Source organism: Parambassis ranga, chromosome 10 (assembly GCF_900634625.1).
Source record: "Parambassis ranga chromosome 10, fParRan2.1, whole genome shotgun sequence".
NCBI classification, from domain to species: Eukaryota; Metazoa; Chordata; class Actinopteri; family Ambassidae; genus Parambassis; species Parambassis ranga.
The window spans coordinates 11,811,427-11,831,698 of NC_041031.1; the positions used below are offsets into that span (position 1 = coordinate 11,811,427).

Genomic DNA, 20,272 nt, shown 5'->3' on the forward strand with positions numbered 1-20,272 from the left:
GCTTCAAACAGGACAGCTCCGTGGTGCTGAATCTTACATTAACAGCGCGTCAAAAATACTCTCGCATTTCATCTGTTGTCAGTAGGGCTGGATTAAGATCCTAAAGGTGTAAGCCGGTGGAAAAATATGTTTTATTGAGTGATTTGCAGGAAGCCGCTAACAGAAGCCAATTACACGGTCTGATATGAAAATGCGGTCACTAAAGAGGTACGTGGCGTGTTTGGTTTGGTTTTGTTTTTTCCATCTCATAACAGCCTCAGTGACTCATTATTCTATACCTGAAGAGATGGAAGAAGGATCTGTCGTTGCAAATCTCGCTACTGATCTTAGCCTGGATGTTAAAACACTGAGTAAGAGGAAGATGCGCCTTGACCTCATTGCTAACAAAAAATATTTGGATGTGAACAAAGAGACTGGGGAGCTGTATGTTGTAGAGAAGATAGACCGGGAGTACCTTTGTACAAAAACGCTTACACAGTGCTACTTGAAAATGGAAGTAATTCTTGAAAATCCGGTGCGTATATTTAACATTGAACTGGAGATTTTAGATATGAATGACAATCCGCCACAGTTTAGACGCGATATAATTCATCTAGACATATCTGAGTCAACGCCTACCGGAGATAGGTTCTCACTAAGTAATGCTGTTGATCCTGACGTAGGAAGTAATTCCGTAAAAACATATCATCTGAGCGCCAGTGAATACTTCAATATTGAGGTACAGACCGGAAGAGATGGATCGAAGTTTGCCGATTTGATTCTCAAAAAGCCTTTAGATCGGGAGCAGCAGGCTGTTCATAATTTGATACTCACAGCTGTAGATGGAGGAAAACCTGCTCGTTCTGGAACAGCCAGTGTTATTGTCCAAGTTTTGGACACAAATGATAATTCGCCTATATTTGACCAATCAATGTATAATGTTAAAGTAATGGAAAATTCTCCTATTGGCAGCCTTGTTATTCACCTTAATGCAACAGACTTAGATGAGGGATCAAATTCTGATATCAGTTACTCATACAGTTTATACACTACAGATAAAACTCAACAAACATTTAATCTGAATTCTGCCAATGGTGAAATTACTGTCAAAGGAATACTTAACTATGAGGACTTCAGGATTTATGATATGGAAGTTATAGCAACAGACAAAGGAGCCAATAGTTTATCAGGACAATGTACCATAAAGATTCTAGTTGAAGACATGAACGACAACCACCCAGAAATATCTATTAAATCCTTTCAGAGTCCAGTCAACGAAAACATAGGCTTAGACACAGTCATAGCTGTAGTTAGTGTGAGTGATAAAGACTCAGGTGATAATGGAGTGGTGGACCTTCATATTCCAGACAACATGCCTTTCAAACTGAGGGAGTCCTCTGATAACTATTATGAATTAGTAGTGTCAGAGCCATTAGACCGTGAGAAGGTCCAAGAATATGAGATCACCTTCACTGTCACAGACAGAGGCTCTCCTCCTTTATTTGACAACGAAACTATGACTTTAGAGCTGCTGGATGTTAATGACAATGTCCCACAGTTCCCTCAGTCATTTTATACTATACGAGTAATTGAGAATAACGCACCCGGGGCCTTGCTCAGCTCACTCACTGCCTTTGATCCTGACCTGCATGAAAACCAGTATCTAGTTTATTTCATTGTGGAGAAGGAGATAGCCAACACCTCCATGTCCATGCTGTTCTCCATCAACCCAGAGAACGGTAATCTTTACGCACTAAAAACTTTTGACTATGAGATCGAGAAGGAGTTTCTTTTCCATATCGAGGCCAGAGATTCTGGCTCTCCTCCTCTCAGCAGTAACGTCACCGTCCACATCATTATTGTGGACCAGAACGACAACGCTCCAGTTATTGTGTCGCCATGGCGCGCGCACGGCTCTGTGGTGGAGGAAAAGATCCCCAGATCCACTGATAAAGGATCCCTGGTTGCCAAGGTGATAGCCTTAGACACAGACTCAGTGCACAACTCTCGGATTACCTACCAGTTCCTACAGGTGACTGATGCCACCTTGTTCACTCTGGACCAATACAACGGAGAGATCCGGACCATGAGGATGTTCAGTTACAGAGATCCACGTCACCAGAGACTGGTTGTTGTTGCCAAAGACAACGGGGAGCCTGCTCTGTCTGCTACAGTCACCATCAAGCTGTCCACAGTGGAGACTGCTGTCAAGGCCTACTCTGACATGACTGAGGTGCCTCTGGAATATGACATCTTTTCAGACCTAAACCTGTATCTGGTCATCGGTCTGGGCTCAGTTTCATTTCTGCTGCTCATCACCATACTGGTCACCATTGTGCTCAAGTGTCAGAAACCCAAACCCAGCAAAGCGGCTCCTCCCTGCAGGAACAGTGTGATCAGTGAGAGGAACTCCACCATCGCAGATTCCACTCTGGTCTCCAACGATGCCTACTGGTACAGTCTGTTTCTAGCAGAGACCAGGAAAGGAAAGCTGGTGGTCAGACAGCCTGTGCCAAAGGGCTCCAGATACATTGTGTCCAGTATACCAAGAGGGACAGGACAGACAGAGACTAGTGACTCAGCAGCTTCCACTCTGCAGGTATGGAAAAATCTTGATTGATCATCCGTTACACATATGCGTAAATTTCTAATGTGCAGAAAGAGAGAAAAAGAACTTTCTACCCCTGTGTGCTTGAGCTTCTAAATGTAAAAACTCTGACTTCCAGATAAATTAGTTATCCATCTACACTTTCTAAACATGGACGACAGATTTCTGCCCTACTTATATCAGCAATATATTAGCACTCCTATAAATATTTGATTAACTAATTGAATAGTCTCAGTGTGTTTATAGTATTCACCTTCACAAAAATCATTGTTTTCGATACATTGCAGTCAATACAGCTTAATTTTTGAAATCATACGAGTATTTGTAGCTATATCCTCCAGAAGGTTACGTCAGCAAAAAAACTAATTTATTTCCATGTCTGGACGTCTTAACTGATAAGTGTACGCCTTAAAATCTAACGTGAAAGGAGAATTTGTGATTATGTGGTTATTCGCATTGATAATCTGGCAATTTAAAATGGTGCATATGAAATATAAGAAAATGAACAAAATAGCCCACTTATACTAACATTGCAAGGATGAATAAATACAACAGTTTCTACTGAAAACATCAAAATCTACTCATGTAAAATAAAACTTTCTCTTTTAATAAAAATAATTTTCAATTATTCAGGAAATGCAAAGACTTATACAGGACCGTTCATGTCGCTGTTCTCAACAAAGACACGGTCGTCTGTGAGGTCATCATTCTCACGATAGTTCATAGGAGACTGGGTTGGTAGACATAACGCACGCAAATCTCTGGTGATACCATAATTATGATTTTTTCCGTCAATAATCCCGTTGTGTTTGTCGCTGGATAGCCGATTGTTTCTTTGCGTTATAAACATTTAGAATTCAATGCTTTGAATAAGGATTATTTTTCCTCAATGGCTCCACGTATTTTTCGGCATTCGCTGAGAGGGTACGTCTCAGCATTTCTCTTTATTTCTAGCATTCTAAATACTGCATCTGCAGTTACCCACTACTCTGTTCCCGAAGAAATGGATGAAGGTTCTGTTGTTGCGAATTTAGCTACTGATTTAGGGTTAGATGTGAAAAGCCTGAGTAAAAGAAAAATGCGCGTCGACGTTGTAGGAAACAAAAAATATCTGGACATCAACAAGGACACAGGAGAGCTGTTTATTTTGGAGAGGATTGACAGAGAGTTTTTGTGCCCACTAAAGACAGCCACATCCTGCTTTCTTAAACTAGACGCTACAATTGAAAATCCAATTCGAATGTTTAACATTGAAGTGGAAATAACAGACATCAACGACAACGCCCCTCATTTTAGACGTGGAACGATGCATTTGGATATCTCAGAATCCAGTCCTGTTGGAGAGAGATTCTCACTGAACAACGCAGCAGACCCAGATGTTGGATCGAATTCTGTGAAAAATTACCACCTGAGCTCAAGTGATCATTTCTCCATTGAAATCCAGACTGGGAGAGATGGGACAAAGTTTGCAGATTTAATTCTGAAAAAAGCATTAGACAGAGAGCAGCAGGCTGTTCATAACCTGATTCTCACTGCTGTGGACGGTGGAGTGCCCACGCGCACAGGTACAGCCAGCATCATTGTTCGTGTTCTTGATGTGAATGACAACGCCCCTTCATTTGACGAAGACAAATACGTCGTAGATGTGGTGGAAAACTCCCCCATCGGCAGTCTAGTAATTAAACTGAATGCCACTGATTTGGATGAAGGGTCCAATTCTGATGTTGTTTATTCATATAGTTTGTACACATCAGAGAAAACACAAAAGATGTTTAAATTAAATCCAGAAAATGGTGAGATTAGAGTGAAAGAGATGATAAATTATGAAGATCTGAAAAGTTATGACATGGAGGTGATAGCCAGTGATAAGGGGCCTAACTCTTTATCTGGACAGTGTAAACTGTCAATACAGGTGACAGACATGAATGACAACCACCCAGAAATTTCAATTAAATCATTCCAAACTCCAATAAAAGAAAATGTGCCAACAGACACAGCCATAGCTGTAGTTAGTGTGAGTGATAAAGACTCTGGTGATAATGGAGTGGTGGACCTTCATATTCCAGACAACATGCCTTTCAAACTGAGGGAGTCCTCTGATAACTATTATGAATTAGTAGTGTCAGAGCCATTAGACCGTGAGAAGGTCCCAGAATATGACATCACCTTCACTGTCACAGACAGAGGCTCTCCTCCTTTATCTGACAATGAAACTATGACTTTAGAGCTGCTGGATGTTAATGACAATGTCCCAAAATTCCCTCAGTCATTTTACACTATACGAGTAATGGAGAATAATGCACCAGGGGCCTTGCTCAGTTCACTCACTGCCTTTGATCCTGACCTCCATGAAAACCAGTATCTAGTTTATTTCATCCTAGAGAAGGAGATAGCCAACACCTCCATGTCCATGCTGTTCTCCATCAACCCAGAGAATGGTAATCTTTACGCACTAAAAACTTTTGACTATGAGATCGAGAAGGAGTTTCTTTTCCACATTGAGGCCAGAGACTCTGGCTCTCCTCCTCTCAGCAGTAACGTCACCGTCCACATCATTATTGTGGACCAGAACGACAACGCTCCAGTTATTGTGTCTCCATGGCGCGCACATGGATCTGTGGTGGATGAAAAGATCCCCAGATCCACTGATAAAGGTACCCTGGTTGCCAAGGTGATAGCCTTAGATACAGACTCAGTGCACAACTCTCGGATTACCTACCAGTTCCTACAGGTGACAGACACCACCTTGTTTAGTCTGGACCAATACAACGGAGAGATCCGGACCATAAGGATGTTCAGTTACAGAGATCCACGTCAGCAGAGACTGGTTGTTGTGGCCAAGGACAACGGGGAGCCTGCTCTGTCAGCTACAGTCACCATCAAGCTGTCCACAGTGGAGACTGCTGTCAAGGCCTACTCTGACATGACTGAGGTGCCTCTGGAATATGACATCTTTTCAGACCTAAACCTGTATCTGGTCATCGGTCTGGGCTCAGTTTCATTTCTCCTGCTCATCACCATACTGGTCACCATTGTGCTCAAGTGTCAGAAACCCAAACCCAGCAAAGCGGCTCCTCCCTGCAGGAACAGTGTGATCAGTGAGAGGAACTCCACCATCGCAGATTCCACTCTGGTCTCCAACGATGCCTACTGGTACAGTCTGTTTCTAGCAGAGACCAGGAAAGGAAAGCTAGTGGTCAGACAGCCTGTGCCAAAGGGCTCCAGATACATTGTGTCCAGTATACCAAGAGGGACAGGACAGACAGAGACTAGTGACTCAGCCGCTTCCACTCTGCAGGTAGGGGGAAATCAATCTACTTGTTGAAGAATTGTTTATATGTTTTACTAAAGCCTAAAATAGCAACACCCCAAAAAGTCCTTGTTAATATCTTGCAAAGTAAATCTTACTTAAGCAAAGGTGTGCTTGCAGTACAAATTTTCAAAAGTAAGTCCAACACTGTTTGGCAGTACTCTATTTCTATGCATTTATAGAATTTTTTTTAAATAGTTGCTGCTGTATCAACATTGACAAAGTTAAATTTTGTAAGTGCCTGTGGTAAAGAGGATTTTCTCCTTTACATACTGTTGGCCGGCATCATTTATCATATGACACAATGTTTGTTCTATTATTAGTAATGACAGGGTTTGAAATTGAGTTTAAAAATTAGACATTTCTAAAGAAAACAAAAACAAACAAAAAAACAACTTGGAACTCTACAAACTACTGGAAGAAATGTTTGTATTTTCTTTGCACCATTGCTACTTTATGTTATTTAGTGAGGTACTTTGTAAATATCCATCAGGTGTTTTTATTATTATTATTATTGACCATGATAACACCGGGTTTCTGTTTGGTTCAACTGCACAGAAATCACTTATTTCAGTTGTTTTACTTGAGAGATACAAAAGCCAAAGGTAAATTTGAAAGTAGGCCTACCACTATAGTAATGCGCATCAGCAGTCAATTTAATGACTTTATAAATTCATGGACAATAAATAATTTATTATCTATGTTTTTCTAATTTAACATCCTCAGCAAATTTTTAATATTAGCTCTATCAAAAAGCTCCACCTGGCTATAATACAACACTCGGTCTGAAAAGAATATCTATTTGAAGAATTACTACCGTGAATATTGTAAACTTTTCAATAACTTAGGTGGATTTCTATCTTACATTCAGCAAATTTACATGGTAGAACAAAACAAAAGTAGAATCTCTGCTGTTTGTTTGTTTTTTTTTTAGCTTGTACTAAACATCCAAGTTGCATGTATCATTCTTATTCTGCCTTAAACTAAGAAACTCCCTGAAGGTGATCTGGGGTCTCATGTTCACCAGTGACTTTATGGGCAATAAATTAACAGTGTTTCCTGTTGTCACAGTAATCTTTAAACATCAAATTCAGGAGCAAAACTTCTTTATTCCAGACCAAGTGATGTGATCCAACAAACCTGACCTTTATTTTTGAGCTGGTTATAGTGGCATTTTACTTAATAAGAGTTTAGTCATTGAAAAATATAAGAAAGTCCTTATTTTAAACAATTTTTTACTTCAGGTTATAACTAACAGGTGCTTTAATTTTTAACTCAATTTTGGTGACAGTAGTTAATAACAATTGGTTTATTTATCAATATTCTCAAAATATGGACATAAAGGCTACAGTTAAAAACTTCGGTTTATCCAGTCAGAGTTTCTGGATGCGTATGTGAGGATTTTCGTGACACTACCATAAATATTGGTAATGCTATAGGATAATTTTGCAGTAATTTTTTTCGGGGTTGCACTTTGTTGACGGTCCCTGCGCACTTCATTCTCAGCAGTCTGTGATTCTCCGCGGACGGTTCTTTTCGATGAAAATCAGGCTGTGGACTTGTTCATTTTATACCACACATATGTCGTTTCTTGCGTCTTAACGGTTAGTTTATGTGTTATTGATCCCGGAAAATGGAATCTGTAAATAGGCTAGTGTTATCAGGGGGTAAAAACCTAAAACATCAGCAAAACATTTATTTCCATCTTCTCAAAAAGTAGCTGGTTTGTAAACTAACATCCTCTCTTAGCCAAAAACATTTTTGTTAGTTTAAAAAAGTTGCCAAGGATGCGCAAGGATCTACGTCGCTGCTTAGCAGGAAAAAAACTCACTGATGACGTCACCGTTCTCGCGTTACTTTGTTGAAGGGAGAAGAGACAGAACATCGCTCTGTGTGGAGAAACACCTCCTTGAAAGATATATTTCGCTTGTTAGGCAAACAACAAGAAGCTGCATATTTATCTCGGTGCTTTAAAAACTGCTCCCCACGGAATCTTTACGATGACGCGTCATAGGCGACAGTTATGGACCGGATACGTCTCTGTATTTCTGATTTTTGTTTCCCTGAACTCAGTATCTGCAGTCACGCATTATTCTGTTCCCGAAGAAATGGAGGAAGGATCTGTCGTTGCGAATTTAGCAACAGATTTGAGGTTAGATGTGAAGACACTAAATGAAAGAAAGATGCGCGTCGACGTGGTTGCCAATAACAAATACCTGAACATCAACAAGGACACGGGGGAACTGTTTGTCTTGGAGAGGATTGACAGAGAGTTTCTGTGCCCGTCCAAGACCACCACGTCCTGCTTTCTTAAACTAGACGCTACAATTGAAAATCCAATTCGAATGTTTAACATTGAAGTGGAAATAACTGACATCAACGACAACGCCCCTCATTTTAGACGTGGAACGATGCATTTGGATATCTCAGAATCCAGTCCTGTTGGAGAGAGATTCTCACTGAATAACGCAGCAGACCCAGATGTTGGATCGAATTCTGTGAAAAATTACCACCTGAGCTCAAGTGATCATTTCGCGCTCGAAATCCAGACTGGGAGAGATGGGACAAAGTTTGCAGATTTAATTCTGAAAAAAGCATTAGACAGAGAGCAGCAGGCTGTTCATAACCTGATTCTCACTGCTGTGGACGGTGGGGTGCCCACGCGCACAGGTACAGCCAGCATCATTGTTCGTGTTCTTGATGTGAATGACAATGCCCCTTCATTTGACGAAGACAAATACGTCGTAGATGTGATGGAAAACTCCCCCATCGGCAGTCTAGTAATTAAACTGAATGCCACTGATTTGGATGAAGGGTCCAATTCTGATGTTGTTTATTCATATAGTTTGTACACATCAGAGAAAACACAAAATATGTTTAAATTAAATCCAGAAAATGGTGAGATTAGAGTGAAAGAGATGATAAATTATGAAGATCTGAAAAGTTATGACATGGAGGTGATAGCCAGTGATAAGGGGCCTAACTCTTTATCTGGACAGTGTAAACTGACAATACAGGTGACAGACATGAACGACAACCACCCAGAAATTTCAATTAAATCATTCCAAACTCCAATAAAAGAAAATGTGCCAACAGACACAGTCATAGCTGTAGTTAGTGTGAGTGATACAGACTCAGGTGATAATGGAGTGGTGGACCTTCATATTCCAGACAACATGCCCTTCAAACTGAGGGAGTCTGCTGATAACTATTATGAATTAGTAGTGTCAGAGCCATTAGACCGTGAGAAGGTCCCAGAATATGACATCACCTTCACTGTCACAGACAGAGGCTCTCCTCCTTTATCTGACAACGAAACTATGACTTTAGAGCTGCTGGATGTTAATGACAATGTTCCACAGTTCCCTCAGTCATTTTATACTATACGTGTAATGGAGAATAACGCACCGGGGGCCTTGCTCAGCTCACTCACTGCCTTTGATCCTGACCTCCATGAAAACCAGTATCTAGTTTATTTCATCCTAGAGAAGGAGATAGCCAACACATCCATGTCCATGCTGTTCTCCATCAACCCAGAGAATGGTAATCTTTACGCACTAAAAACTTTTGACTATGAGATCGAAAAGGAGTTTCTTTTCCACATTGAGGCCAGAGACTCTGGCTCTCCTCCTCTCAGCAGTAACGTCACCGTCCACATCATTATTGTGGACCAGAACGACAATGCTCCAGTTATTGTATCTCCATGGCGCGTGCATGGATCTGTGGTGGAGGAAAAGATCCCCAGATCCACTGATAAAGGCTCCCTGGTTGCCAAGGTGATAGCCTTAGACACAGACTCAGTGCACAACTCTCGGATTACCTACCAGTTCCTACAGGTGACTGATGCCACCTTGTTTAGTCTGGACCAATACAATGGAGAGATCCGGACCATGAGGATGTTCAGTTACAGAGATCCACGTCACCAGAGACTGGTTGTTGTGGCCAAGGACAACGGGGAGCCTGCTCTGTCTGCTACAGTCACCATCAAGCTGTCCACAGTGGAGACTGCTGTCAAGGCCTACTCTGACATGACTGAGGTGCCTCTGGAATATGACATCTTTTCAGACCTAAACCTGTATCTGGTCATCGGTCTGGGCTCAGTTTCATTTCTGCTGCTCATCACCATACTGGTCACCATTGTGCTCAAGTGTCAGAAACCCAAACCCAGCAAAGTGGCTCCTCCCTGCAGGAACAGTGTGATCAGTGAGAGGAACTCCACCATCGCAGATTCCACTCTGGTCTCCAACGATGCCTACTGGTACAGTCTGTTTCTAGCAGAGACCAGGAAAGGAAAGCTGGTGGTCAGACAGCCTGTGCCAAAGGGCTCCAGATACATCGTGTCCAGTATACCAAGAGGGACAGGACAGACTGATACTAGTGATTCAGCCGCTTCCACTCTGCAGGTAGAAATGCGTGATTGATGATTAAAAGAACAGTTATAAAAATGTTTGTTTTATAGAAATTAAAATTTTGCAATTCCATGTCATTGTTTTGTCAATTTCAAACACATTAGAGTAAAATAGCAGCTATATTTAAAAAAGTAACATTTACATAAATCATAGGTAGACAAATTCAGAGTTTTAATTCACACTCAGTTTGTGCTTTACTCATAGGGCTTTATTCGTTAACCATTAAATCCAATAAAGAGAAAAAGTTTAATTGCTGTATTATCTATACATTTAACAGCCGTAACACTATATCTTGAAAACCTGAATGCATTGTTGACTTCTTTAAAACATTAATCAGGAATTGGAATGTATGCATTTTACAATTTAAATAAAACGCATAGCGTCAAATACCATCTGAACTGAGGGGCATATGCCTACTATATATTAGAGTTTTGCTAAAGTTTGAATTTATGCTTTCACAGTGTTACTGTTACTAATATTGGTGTGGCATTGGTGACCTATTTTGTTGCTAAAGTTTTTTTTTCTTGTTTTTTTTTGTTATGCACAATCAATTATACCTATTTAATTAGTTTAACAAGTAACAGAAGAGTGCGCTACAATTTTTAAAAAATGTTTTAAATAACTATTTCAGTTGTTTGAAATAGTAACAGCAGAAACACAGTGTGGCACGTTTCAGCACACATGAGCTCTGATACTGGTGTGGTGCAGGTCTCTTCTTACTGTGTACCAGGAAGTGTGTGTTGATGTGGTCATGGCCCCTGTGACATTTAAGTTGATACCATAAATGTTGATCTATCTATCTATCTATCTATCTATCTATCTATCTATCTATCTATCTATCTATCTATCTATCTATCTATCTATCTATCTATCTATCCATCTATCCATCTATCTATCTATGGTAAGTATGCTGATTGAACAATTATACAGCTAACTGTAACACTGTCCTACCTTTATAAAATGCATTGTACCAAGCTGCAGTATTTGTTAGTGTCATACTAAACATGCTTATGATGTGTTATTCTTTAAAAATAACATTTCATTTATAGCACGTCAGCATCATCTCTGTGATCATACAGACTCATTTTTTTGTGCTTGCAATGACCTGACCATTGAATTGCTTGTTTTTTTCTCCCCACTCTAAAGTACCCTAAATGAGGGAAGTCTTCTCTGCAGCTGGAGGTATGCAGGAGTCTCACTCCCCCGCCCTAGATGATCTTTTTGATCTTTTATGAATTACAGAATTAGTGTTTTAGAGTTTTTCTTCTTTGTACATGTTTTCTTGTCAGTGGATGTTATTATTAATATTATTATTATGTCTTGTTTTTTACCTTCTAAAAGAAGATTTTATTTGAAGCAAAATGGCAATCACCTGACATCACATGCAGTTTGCCAGATCTTCTGTTAGCTTTTCATTGTTACATTTGAGTTATTGTGCTCACATACATTTCAGTCTCATTCTGAAAACAACAAAAAAAACTGCATTTAACACCACTAATTAATCTCACAGAAGCAAACAAACATGGTGAAAGATGATAGATCAACTAGTACTAAAAGAGAATCCCTGCCTTTATCAACAAAGCGACAGTCATGGAAAAAAGGTATCCAACCCCAGGGTGAGAAAACATGTTCACATTAACTCAATATGCCAGTTGCTGGCTTTGCTATTTTACAATTAGGCTTCTGTTGTTAATACACATAAGAAAATATTGATAAAATATGTTAATTGAATTACTATATTCTTAAAGGAATGCTCTGCATGTGTCCATCCCCTGATCCATGACCAATATCTAAAATAAGTATACATTTTATGTTCGTAAGTGGAACTCAGCTGTGCTGTTTCTGTCTAAACTAATGACATCACAGAATGACACTTTTGAACATGAATGACACTGTCTGCTATAGTCTGTATTGTGACCCAATTCTTTGTGTAGGAGAGGCGCAAAGAGAAACCAGTTACCTAGCAACCACTCTCCTTCACATTAATGTGGAGCATGGTATCATTGATAAACCTGCCACCTCCCCACTACATGTTCAAGGATCAGCCACAACCCCTTCACCCACTCTGCCCTCTGCCTGAAGCCCCAGTCTGAGCGACATGTGTCGGCTGCATGAGACGTGTTTGGCCAGTCACAAGGCTCTCTTTCTTTTCCAGATTTGTCTAAGTCTCTTGTCTCGTTGGCAGGCATCCACCACCAGCAGCAGCAGCAGTTCCACATAAGGCTGCCCTTCCCTCCAGCTATGATGACAACAGCAAAAGCTTCAAAAAGGAAAGAAGAAACCCAGATTGTCCATCCAACTCAGTATATTCCTCACACAATGTGTATTTGTTATGCTGTCACACCAATAATCTATGGTGGCTAAGTAAATATATGACCTTACCCCTCCCTTTCTTTAAGCACATAAAAAGCCAATCAGCAATGCCTCTCTGTCCATTCAATATGCATGATAAGACTGCATGGCTTCAAACACACTCCCAAGACCTCCATACAAATAATTTCAAGAGGAGAGATACTCACAAAGACTGTAAAAAACAATACCTGTGGATATTTAAAGAAGCCACAACAAGGACTGTAAGAGTGGACATGGGAATGTTGAAATGCCTAAATGTTTATTACATTTTTAACCTCTGTGCTTTGTCTTTCTCCATTTTATCTTTGATGTATAATATATATGGTAACTAAGAAGTGAAACAGCACAATTATCTAAATGTCAGAAAAGCACCAACATACAATTTTCAAGGGGAATCAGTAATTTATAAATGCAGTAGCTTTTAGTAATTTTATGTTTTGTACTTGACTTTGTGCTTTATATAAGAGCTAGGCCTGATTGTGAGAATGTTAGTGCTGAGAGTGAACTCATGAGTACTTAGCAGGAGAGAGTTGAGTGAGTGAGAGTGAGGCCTTTAGCCAACATGCCTTTCAGTTAATTTTTGCATGGAATAATCAATGGTACGTTTGTAAGTTAAGAAATGTTTATGATATTAAGCAAATTCATTATCTGCATAGCGTCCTTTTTTGTGAAAAAAGAAATGAGATTTAACATTACAGTTTCATGGGGCTATAACACTGTTGCTGTGATCAGATGGGGTCAACAAATCTGTAATCTGATTTGTTCTAGTTTAGGTATGAAGACAATGTCTGGCAGTGGGATGCCATTTCTTTGGATTTAGATAGTTAATTGTACTCATAGCTAAAACATGAATAATGTCCTTGAATGTGTTCTTTACTTGGACACTGTTTAAGAATAAGTCTTTGAATCAGGACTGTATATACACACAAACTTGGCAAACTTTTTTTTTATTTTGTAATCACTAAATGTTCCTTGAACATTCAGTCCTTACGTTACTGAAACAACATAATTTTGGTTATTTACACTCAATGAAAGCTGTGCTCATGTAGATTACCGACTACTGCATGTATATAAATTATGCAGCACTTCAAACAGTACAGGTATCACTCATATATCCAGTATAACTATGAACATGCCTTTCATTTTCAATAACAGTGCTTTTGCAATGTTTTAATGTGAACAAAATTGTAAAACTCATGTGCCATAAGATTTATGAGCCACACGTTTGTGAAGAACTAAAACATTCTGATATCATGTTAATCAAGCTCTTTAGCACAGCTCACATTGCATTACCTTAAAGAAGTTATACAGTAAGTGCATTTGTATAGTGGTACTTCTTTGGTGCAATGTATAGTAACTCATCTAATGTGAAATAACTGTGTGCTATGGTCTGGTCTGTATTAAATACAAAGACAAAAATAAATGCTCAACTTCTAAATAGTTTTGGATAACAAGTTTTAACATTCATTTTTGTTTGATACTTTTGAAGAGGTTTTGTTAGGGTCCAAGCTAAACAGCAGCAGTACTACAACCTCACATTATCAATTAATATAAAAAATGCTGATGATACTCTACTCACAACAATTTTTTTTATATTAAAGAACTTCTGTTTAATTTTAATGTGGACAAACATGCCTTAGAGTTAACATACATCTGTCAGCTGGGGACATAAATACAAAAAGAGTATTTAGTAAAAAGTATTAATATATACCTATAGTGTAAATTTGCCAGAATGTGCATACTAATATACTGTTTTTCCCCCAAACGTACTGGCATGATATATAAATTCCAGATCTGTCAGTCACCTATCAGAGATACAAAGCAATATACCACGGTGATACACAGTACCATACATATTACAGGAGTGCTGAGCTGGGCTTAATAAAAAAGTCACTGCTTCCAGGATACCAGTTTCCATCACTGCCATGTAAGTATTGTATCAAATGCAAATCACATATATTTAAGTTTTTCATAATGATGCTCACAAATTAAGTCTATTCATTTGTCTGATTCACATTTAGCAGCCAAAGAACATAATCCCCTCACAAGCTTAGAGGGCAACTAAGTATTGAAGCTATATTACATATTACATTATATAACATATTCACTTTTATATTGCTGTCTTTTTGAAAGGTTATGTTAAAGTATTGATTCATTTGATGATCATTGAAAAGTTGCACATCAGGTAATAATCAAAGGCTCTATGTGTCCTATTTAAGGTAGTTTTTCTGCCCAAATGTTGTGCAACCTGTGTGTGCAAGATAGACATACTAACAGGCAATAATTTTAGCATGTGGATATGGCCATTTCTGAGCCTTTTTATGGGCTGACCCCCATTTAATCACAATGTTTCTACAGAAGCCGAAAAATCATTCTGATAAATTGTGCTGAAAGCCACAATATTCAAAATGTGGAAATACATTTGTCACAATGGAAAGCAACTGACAACTGTTTTGCAGACAACTATGTTTGCTGCATTGTTGTGTGTGTGTGTGTGTGTGAGGGTGGGCAAGACTATCTTTCATTGTGTCTCAGACATGACCTCATCTCTCTAGGGAGATGAGGTCATGTGTGAGTGGGAGGGACCGGCAGTCGACCCCTGAGGATGTGTTAGTTTGATTTTGAATCCCCTGTAGGCTACCTCACATGTTTTAGATCAATTCAGCACAAATGGGTTTGGGTCTCATCTGTTTTAAACATAATCAACTGCTTTTATATCTGTTCTGATTGGAACAAAATAAGGTAAGAAGAGGCTGAGATTAAAAATGTTTCTCTGTTTTTCTTTTTACATTAGCACTGACCTCAAAAAGAGAATCTCACTGCACTTCTTGTCTGCTGCTCCATTGACAGACTAGCACACTGATGCGTGACACAGCACTGCACCAATGTGTAACAAAGCATCAGAACAACCACCAGCTGGCACTAGTAAGCCAGCACATGCACACATTAGTGGATTTTATTATATTTACATCTGGTGTCGCATATATTGCATATCATTTGAAATAGTATGGTGAAATGTGATTTTTAAAGCCAATTGATGTGCTGGCTCCAAATTATATGGCTCTATATTATATATTATATTATCCTCTAATGTATTCATTTGAAAATAATCTATGTAAATAAACCATGTTGACTGTGCTAGTGAATATGAATGTCTTCATATTTAATAAAATGAATAGAAATAAAAGACTGCAAACACAGCTGAGTTTTGTACAGGATTCACAGCTCCTGCATCCCACCCCCTCTGTGTTTTTCCCTGCGCCTGTTTGCCTTCAGCACCATGGACAGCGACAGGCCTAATGGAGCCGCGTTACCATGGCGACGTGCTGTCTGCACACAAGAGCTCTACCCCTCCACCACGCCCTTCTCCTTCTCCGCCACATTGCAGCTCTGCAGCTTTCAGACATCACATGATGATTCTCTTCCAGATTATTTTCACAACGTTTGTCTAGCGACGGGTTTATAATAAACCTACTGAATTTGTAGGTTTGAAACATTGTCTGTCATAGCTGATACATCGGGGAGGGGGACAAACGGGGAAAGAAACATGAGGTGCTGCATATTGCGGCATCGCTCGTGAACGCGCACGCATATGTTTGGCCTATATTCAGAGCCAATACGTAGCAGGTGGGTGGGGTGCAAAGACGTGAGGCTTTATGTGGGTCACCATTCTTCCGTATTGGCATTTGGCATGAACGTCTTTGAGTCGTATATTTTTAAATAATGTATTCTTTCATGATCTACTGTAGTATTGTGGAGCTGCTGCAATGCGAACATAGTACAATTCTATATGAACAGTACAAATTGGCTCGTCATAGCTGCATTTGCAGGCTTGATCCATGCGATGTCACTGCTCACCTCCACAATAGGATCGAGACTGTGGGAGTGTACTGAAACAACACAGAGAATATGAGCAGAGAGAGGGTGGATGGGGATCAACAATATAATATAAACTAGATTTTCAGGAAGAATTATCTGAAAAGTTACAGCGGTGCATCTTCATATCTGGAAAGTGACAGCTTCACTGGTGCTAGCACAGCTTCATTTGACAGAAACATATCATCGATAAAGGATTATTTAATGGGTAGTGTATTGCAGCTGATACGCAAACATATGACATTCTTCACAACACGTAAACTAAATACTCCAATACACAGTTGGAGGCGGGATTTGACTATTTTCGCAGTGATTTCCTTTCATAGGAGGATGCATCACTCTTTCTAGGAACATTTTTAGATTGTGGAGAATGCAATATTTTACTTGTACATCTATCAATTTCTTCATGCTCATTTCCACAACTTTAGTAAACACATTCTGAACTGTAAAGGTGGTATTCTATCACGTAATTACAATAATTCGTTCTTTTTTGTAATATTTAATAGCTTTTTATGTCAAAAGGACATCATATCACACAAAACAAAATAGAAATTACCTTGAGATGTTTGCATAGTCAAGCCGTGTATTTTTTTTTCGTGTATTTTTAATAATCTGCTTGTAGATATGTTAAAATATTTTTGGGAGATGTAAATAGTATTTCAGGCGCCTTCTGTCCACGTGTTTTTTAGGCAAACCAGTAATAACTGGGAGAACATTTTGGTGTTGTCTCTGCAACGTCGTTGCAATGACAATGGGTGGTGCTGTTACACCATCACTACAGTGATCGTGTGTGTGAAGGGGTCTATTTGTTCTACATGTGCATTCACTAATAACCGAAAGAGACGGAATGAAAGAACGGGCTAAACATCCTCCATCCTTCTGCTGCTAGAATGATAGGTAATTTCTGTTCATTTTTTCGTGGGGAAATTATAAATTACACATTTTTGATGGGATTGAGGATTTAAGACCATCGATTGACAGTGTTTTTGCTGAACAATGGAGGAAGCAGGCATCAAAGGAAAGCTAGGAGATCTACGGGTTTCATTTTGTCTGGCCTTCCTGATTATGACCAACTTGGAAGGAATCTCTGCTCAAATACGATATTCCATTCAAGAAGAACTAAAACCCGGGACAGCTGTTGGAAATGTGGCCAAAGACCTTGGATTAGATCTTGGAGGACTGGTAAATAGGAACCTTCGTGTAGTGTCGGGAACAAAGCAGGATCTGTTTAAGGTAAATCCCAGAGATGGAGTTTTGGTCGTGAACCAGAGAGTAGACAGAGAAGAGCTGTGCGCAAAAACAGTTCCGTGCATCACAAATCTGAAAGCAGTTGTAGAAAATCCGCTCGAAATGCATCAAGTAACAGTTGAAATACTTGATGTAAATGATAATTCCCCCAAATTTCCCGAAGAAAATTACACACTGGAGGTGCTGGAGTCAGCCATGGTTGGGTCTCGATTTCAAGTGGAAGCTGCGCACGATCTGGATGTCGGTATGAATTCCTTAAATTCGTATAAACTAAACCATAACCAGTATTTCCGTTTGGAAACAGAGGAATATGGGGAGGACGGAAAGATTCCATTTCTAGTGTTACAGCGACCTTTGGATAGAGAACACACTGCTCTACACTGGCTACAATTAAACGCTTTGGATGGAGGAAAACCACCAAAATCAGGTACCATTAATATTACTGTTATTGTATCTGACGTTAATGACAACTCACCAGTGTGTGATAAACAAAAATACACCGTGAAAATAAAGGAAAATGCACCTGCAGGTACGTTGTTGCTCACAGTAAACGCATCTGATTCAGACGAGGGGATGAACGGTGAGATTGAGTATTTTTTAAGGAGTAAACTTCGAGGATTGTCGTCTGAGCCGTTTAATTTGGATACTAACACTGGAAAACTCACAGTGAAAGGACAACTTGATTACGAAGAAAAAAGGGTTTATGAGATTAAGGTACTGGCTGCGGACAAAGGTACCGTGTCTCTCTCCACACAGTGCAACGTTGTTGTTAGAGTGGAAGACGTGAATGATAACCAACCTGAAATAGACATCACATCACTATCAAGTCATATTCCAGAGGATGCACCTCCTGGTACTGTGGTGGCATTGATGGGTGTGACGGATCTCGATTCAGGTGTGAACGGACAGGTGGTCTGCAGTGTACCTGGTAATTTACCTTTTGACCTAAAGCCATCTCCGGACGGAAACTCATACTCTTTAGTTACAAAGGGCTATCTGGATAAAGAAACGATACATCTGTATAACATTGCAATCACAGCCAGAGATTTAGGAAACCCCGCCTTGTCGTCTACGAAAGTGATACAGGTAGATGTCGTTGATGTTAACGACAATAGTCCTTTATTCACTGAAAGCCCGTACACATTTTATGTGCCTGAAAATAACAAAGCCGGAATGACCATTTTCTCCGTGAGCGCGAACGATGCTGATGGAGGTGAAAATGCGGCAGTGACATATTCCTTGGACCGTAGAAACCCGGGGGCTAGTATAACCTCCTTTTTGAACATAAATGAAGCCAATGGAACAATTTCAGCCTTAAAAAGTTTCGACTTTGAAACGCTGAAGACTTTCCAGTTCCAAGTTGTTGCCACAGATTCTGGATCTCCGTCACTGAGCAGCAACGTCACAGTCAACGTGTTCATTCTGGATCAGAACGACAACGCTCCAGTCATCCTGTATCCAGTCAGCTCCAACGGTTCTGCTGAAGGTGTGGAGGAGATTCCCCGGAATGTGAACGCAGGACACTTGGTGACTAAAGTCAGAGCCTATGACGCTGATATAGGATATAACGGCTGGCTGCTCTTTTCACTGCAGGAAGTTTCTGACCATAGTCTCTTTGGTTTGGACCGCTATACAGGGCAGATCAGAACACTTCGCTCATTCACAGAGACAGACGAGGCTGAGCATAAACTGGTCATACTGGTCAAAGACAATGGCAACGTCTCACTCTCAGCGACAGCTACTGTCACTGTCAAAGTTGTGGAGCCCAAAGAGGCTTTTGCAGCTTCTGATGTTAAAAGTGCAGCCAAAGATGATGAAGATAATAATGTGACTTTTTACCTGATGATAACTTTGGGATCAGTTTCGGTGCTTTTTCTTATCAGTATCCTCGTGCTGATTGCAATGCAGTGCTCCAAATCCACAGACTACACTTCTAAATATCTGCAAGAGACTAATTATGATGGGACACTGTGTCACAGCATCCAGTACAGATCAGGAGACAAACGCTACATGTTAGTTGGACCCAGAATGAGTATAGGATCTACTATTGTCCCTGGAAGTCATGCTAATACACTAGTGCTCCCTGACAGGAGAAGGGCATCTGAGGAGGTAAGCTTACATTTTAACAAATTTCATGTTACAAAAACATAATGTCCTACCACAGGTGTCAATACAAAGTTGTTGTTTTTTTAATATATATTATGTGAAATGCACTTTCTGCTCATACAAGACTTGTCAATTTCCTTTTATGTTGTTATGTTATGTTCAGCATGTTAAGTAACTTAAATAACATGTTTTCGAACATTGTCAAAAAGTGGTTTTCTCTTGGTTTGATTCTGCTGGTGCTCTGTCCATTGTGCTGAAATGAAATCAGCTGAAACCGCTTGGATGAAATGTAACAACAAATGATGATATAGTTCTTTAAAGACTATAGCTAAAAATCACTCTACATGTAGATTTGTAATTATTTTGAATCCTGCTTCAGTTAAT

The 20,272-nt window shown here is 39.7% G+C and overlaps 3 protein-coding genes across 3 annotated transcripts; all 3 read left to right on the forward strand.

The window, feature by feature from the left end:
* The first annotated feature begins 59 nt into the window (after positions 1–59).
* Positions 60–12,552, forward strand: LOC114442194 (protocadherin alpha-C2-like). Its single transcript, XM_028415551.1, has 3 exons — positions 60–2,578; positions 11,453–11,488; positions 12,492–12,552. The coding sequence occupies exons 1-2, from the start codon at positions 185–187 to the stop codon at positions 11,462–11,464; spliced, it is 2,406 nt and encodes an 801-aa protein (XP_028271352.1). The 5' UTR covers positions 60–184; the 3' UTR covers positions 11,465–11,488; positions 12,492–12,552.
* LOC114442193 (protocadherin alpha-C2-like) lies at positions 7,774–12,588 on the forward strand. Its single transcript, XM_028415550.1, has 3 exons — positions 7,774–10,300; positions 11,453–11,488; positions 12,492–12,588. Exons 1-2 carry the CDS (start codon positions 7,898–7,900, stop codon positions 11,462–11,464), a joined length of 2,415 nt encoding a protein of 804 aa, XP_028271351.1. The 5' UTR covers positions 7,774–7,897; the 3' UTR covers positions 11,465–11,488; positions 12,492–12,588.
* A 4,933-nt stretch (positions 12,589–17,521) lies between these two features.
* On the forward strand, positions 17,522–20,063 carry LOC114443033 (protocadherin gamma-A5-like). The gene is made up of 2 exons (XM_028416942.1): positions 17,522–19,891; positions 20,052–20,063. Exons 1-2 carry the CDS (start codon positions 17,531–17,533, stop codon positions 20,061–20,063), a joined length of 2,373 nt encoding a protein of 790 aa, XP_028272743.1. The 5' UTR covers positions 17,522–17,530.
* Positions 20,064–20,272: the final 209 nt, after the last annotated feature.

Excerpts from the sequence above, each read along its gene's own strand:
- LOC114442194 (XM_028415551.1), top strand. The coding sequence starts at position 185 with ATGAAAATGCGGTCACTAAAGAGGTACGTGGCGTGTTTGGTTTGGTTT.
- LOC114442193 (XM_028415550.1), top strand. The coding sequence starts at position 7,898 with ATGACGCGTCATAGGCGACAGTTATGGACCGGATACGTCTCTGTATTT.
- LOC114443033 (XM_028416942.1), top strand. The coding sequence starts at position 17,531 with ATGGAGGAAGCAGGCATCAAAGGAAAGCTAGGAGATCTACGGGTTTCA.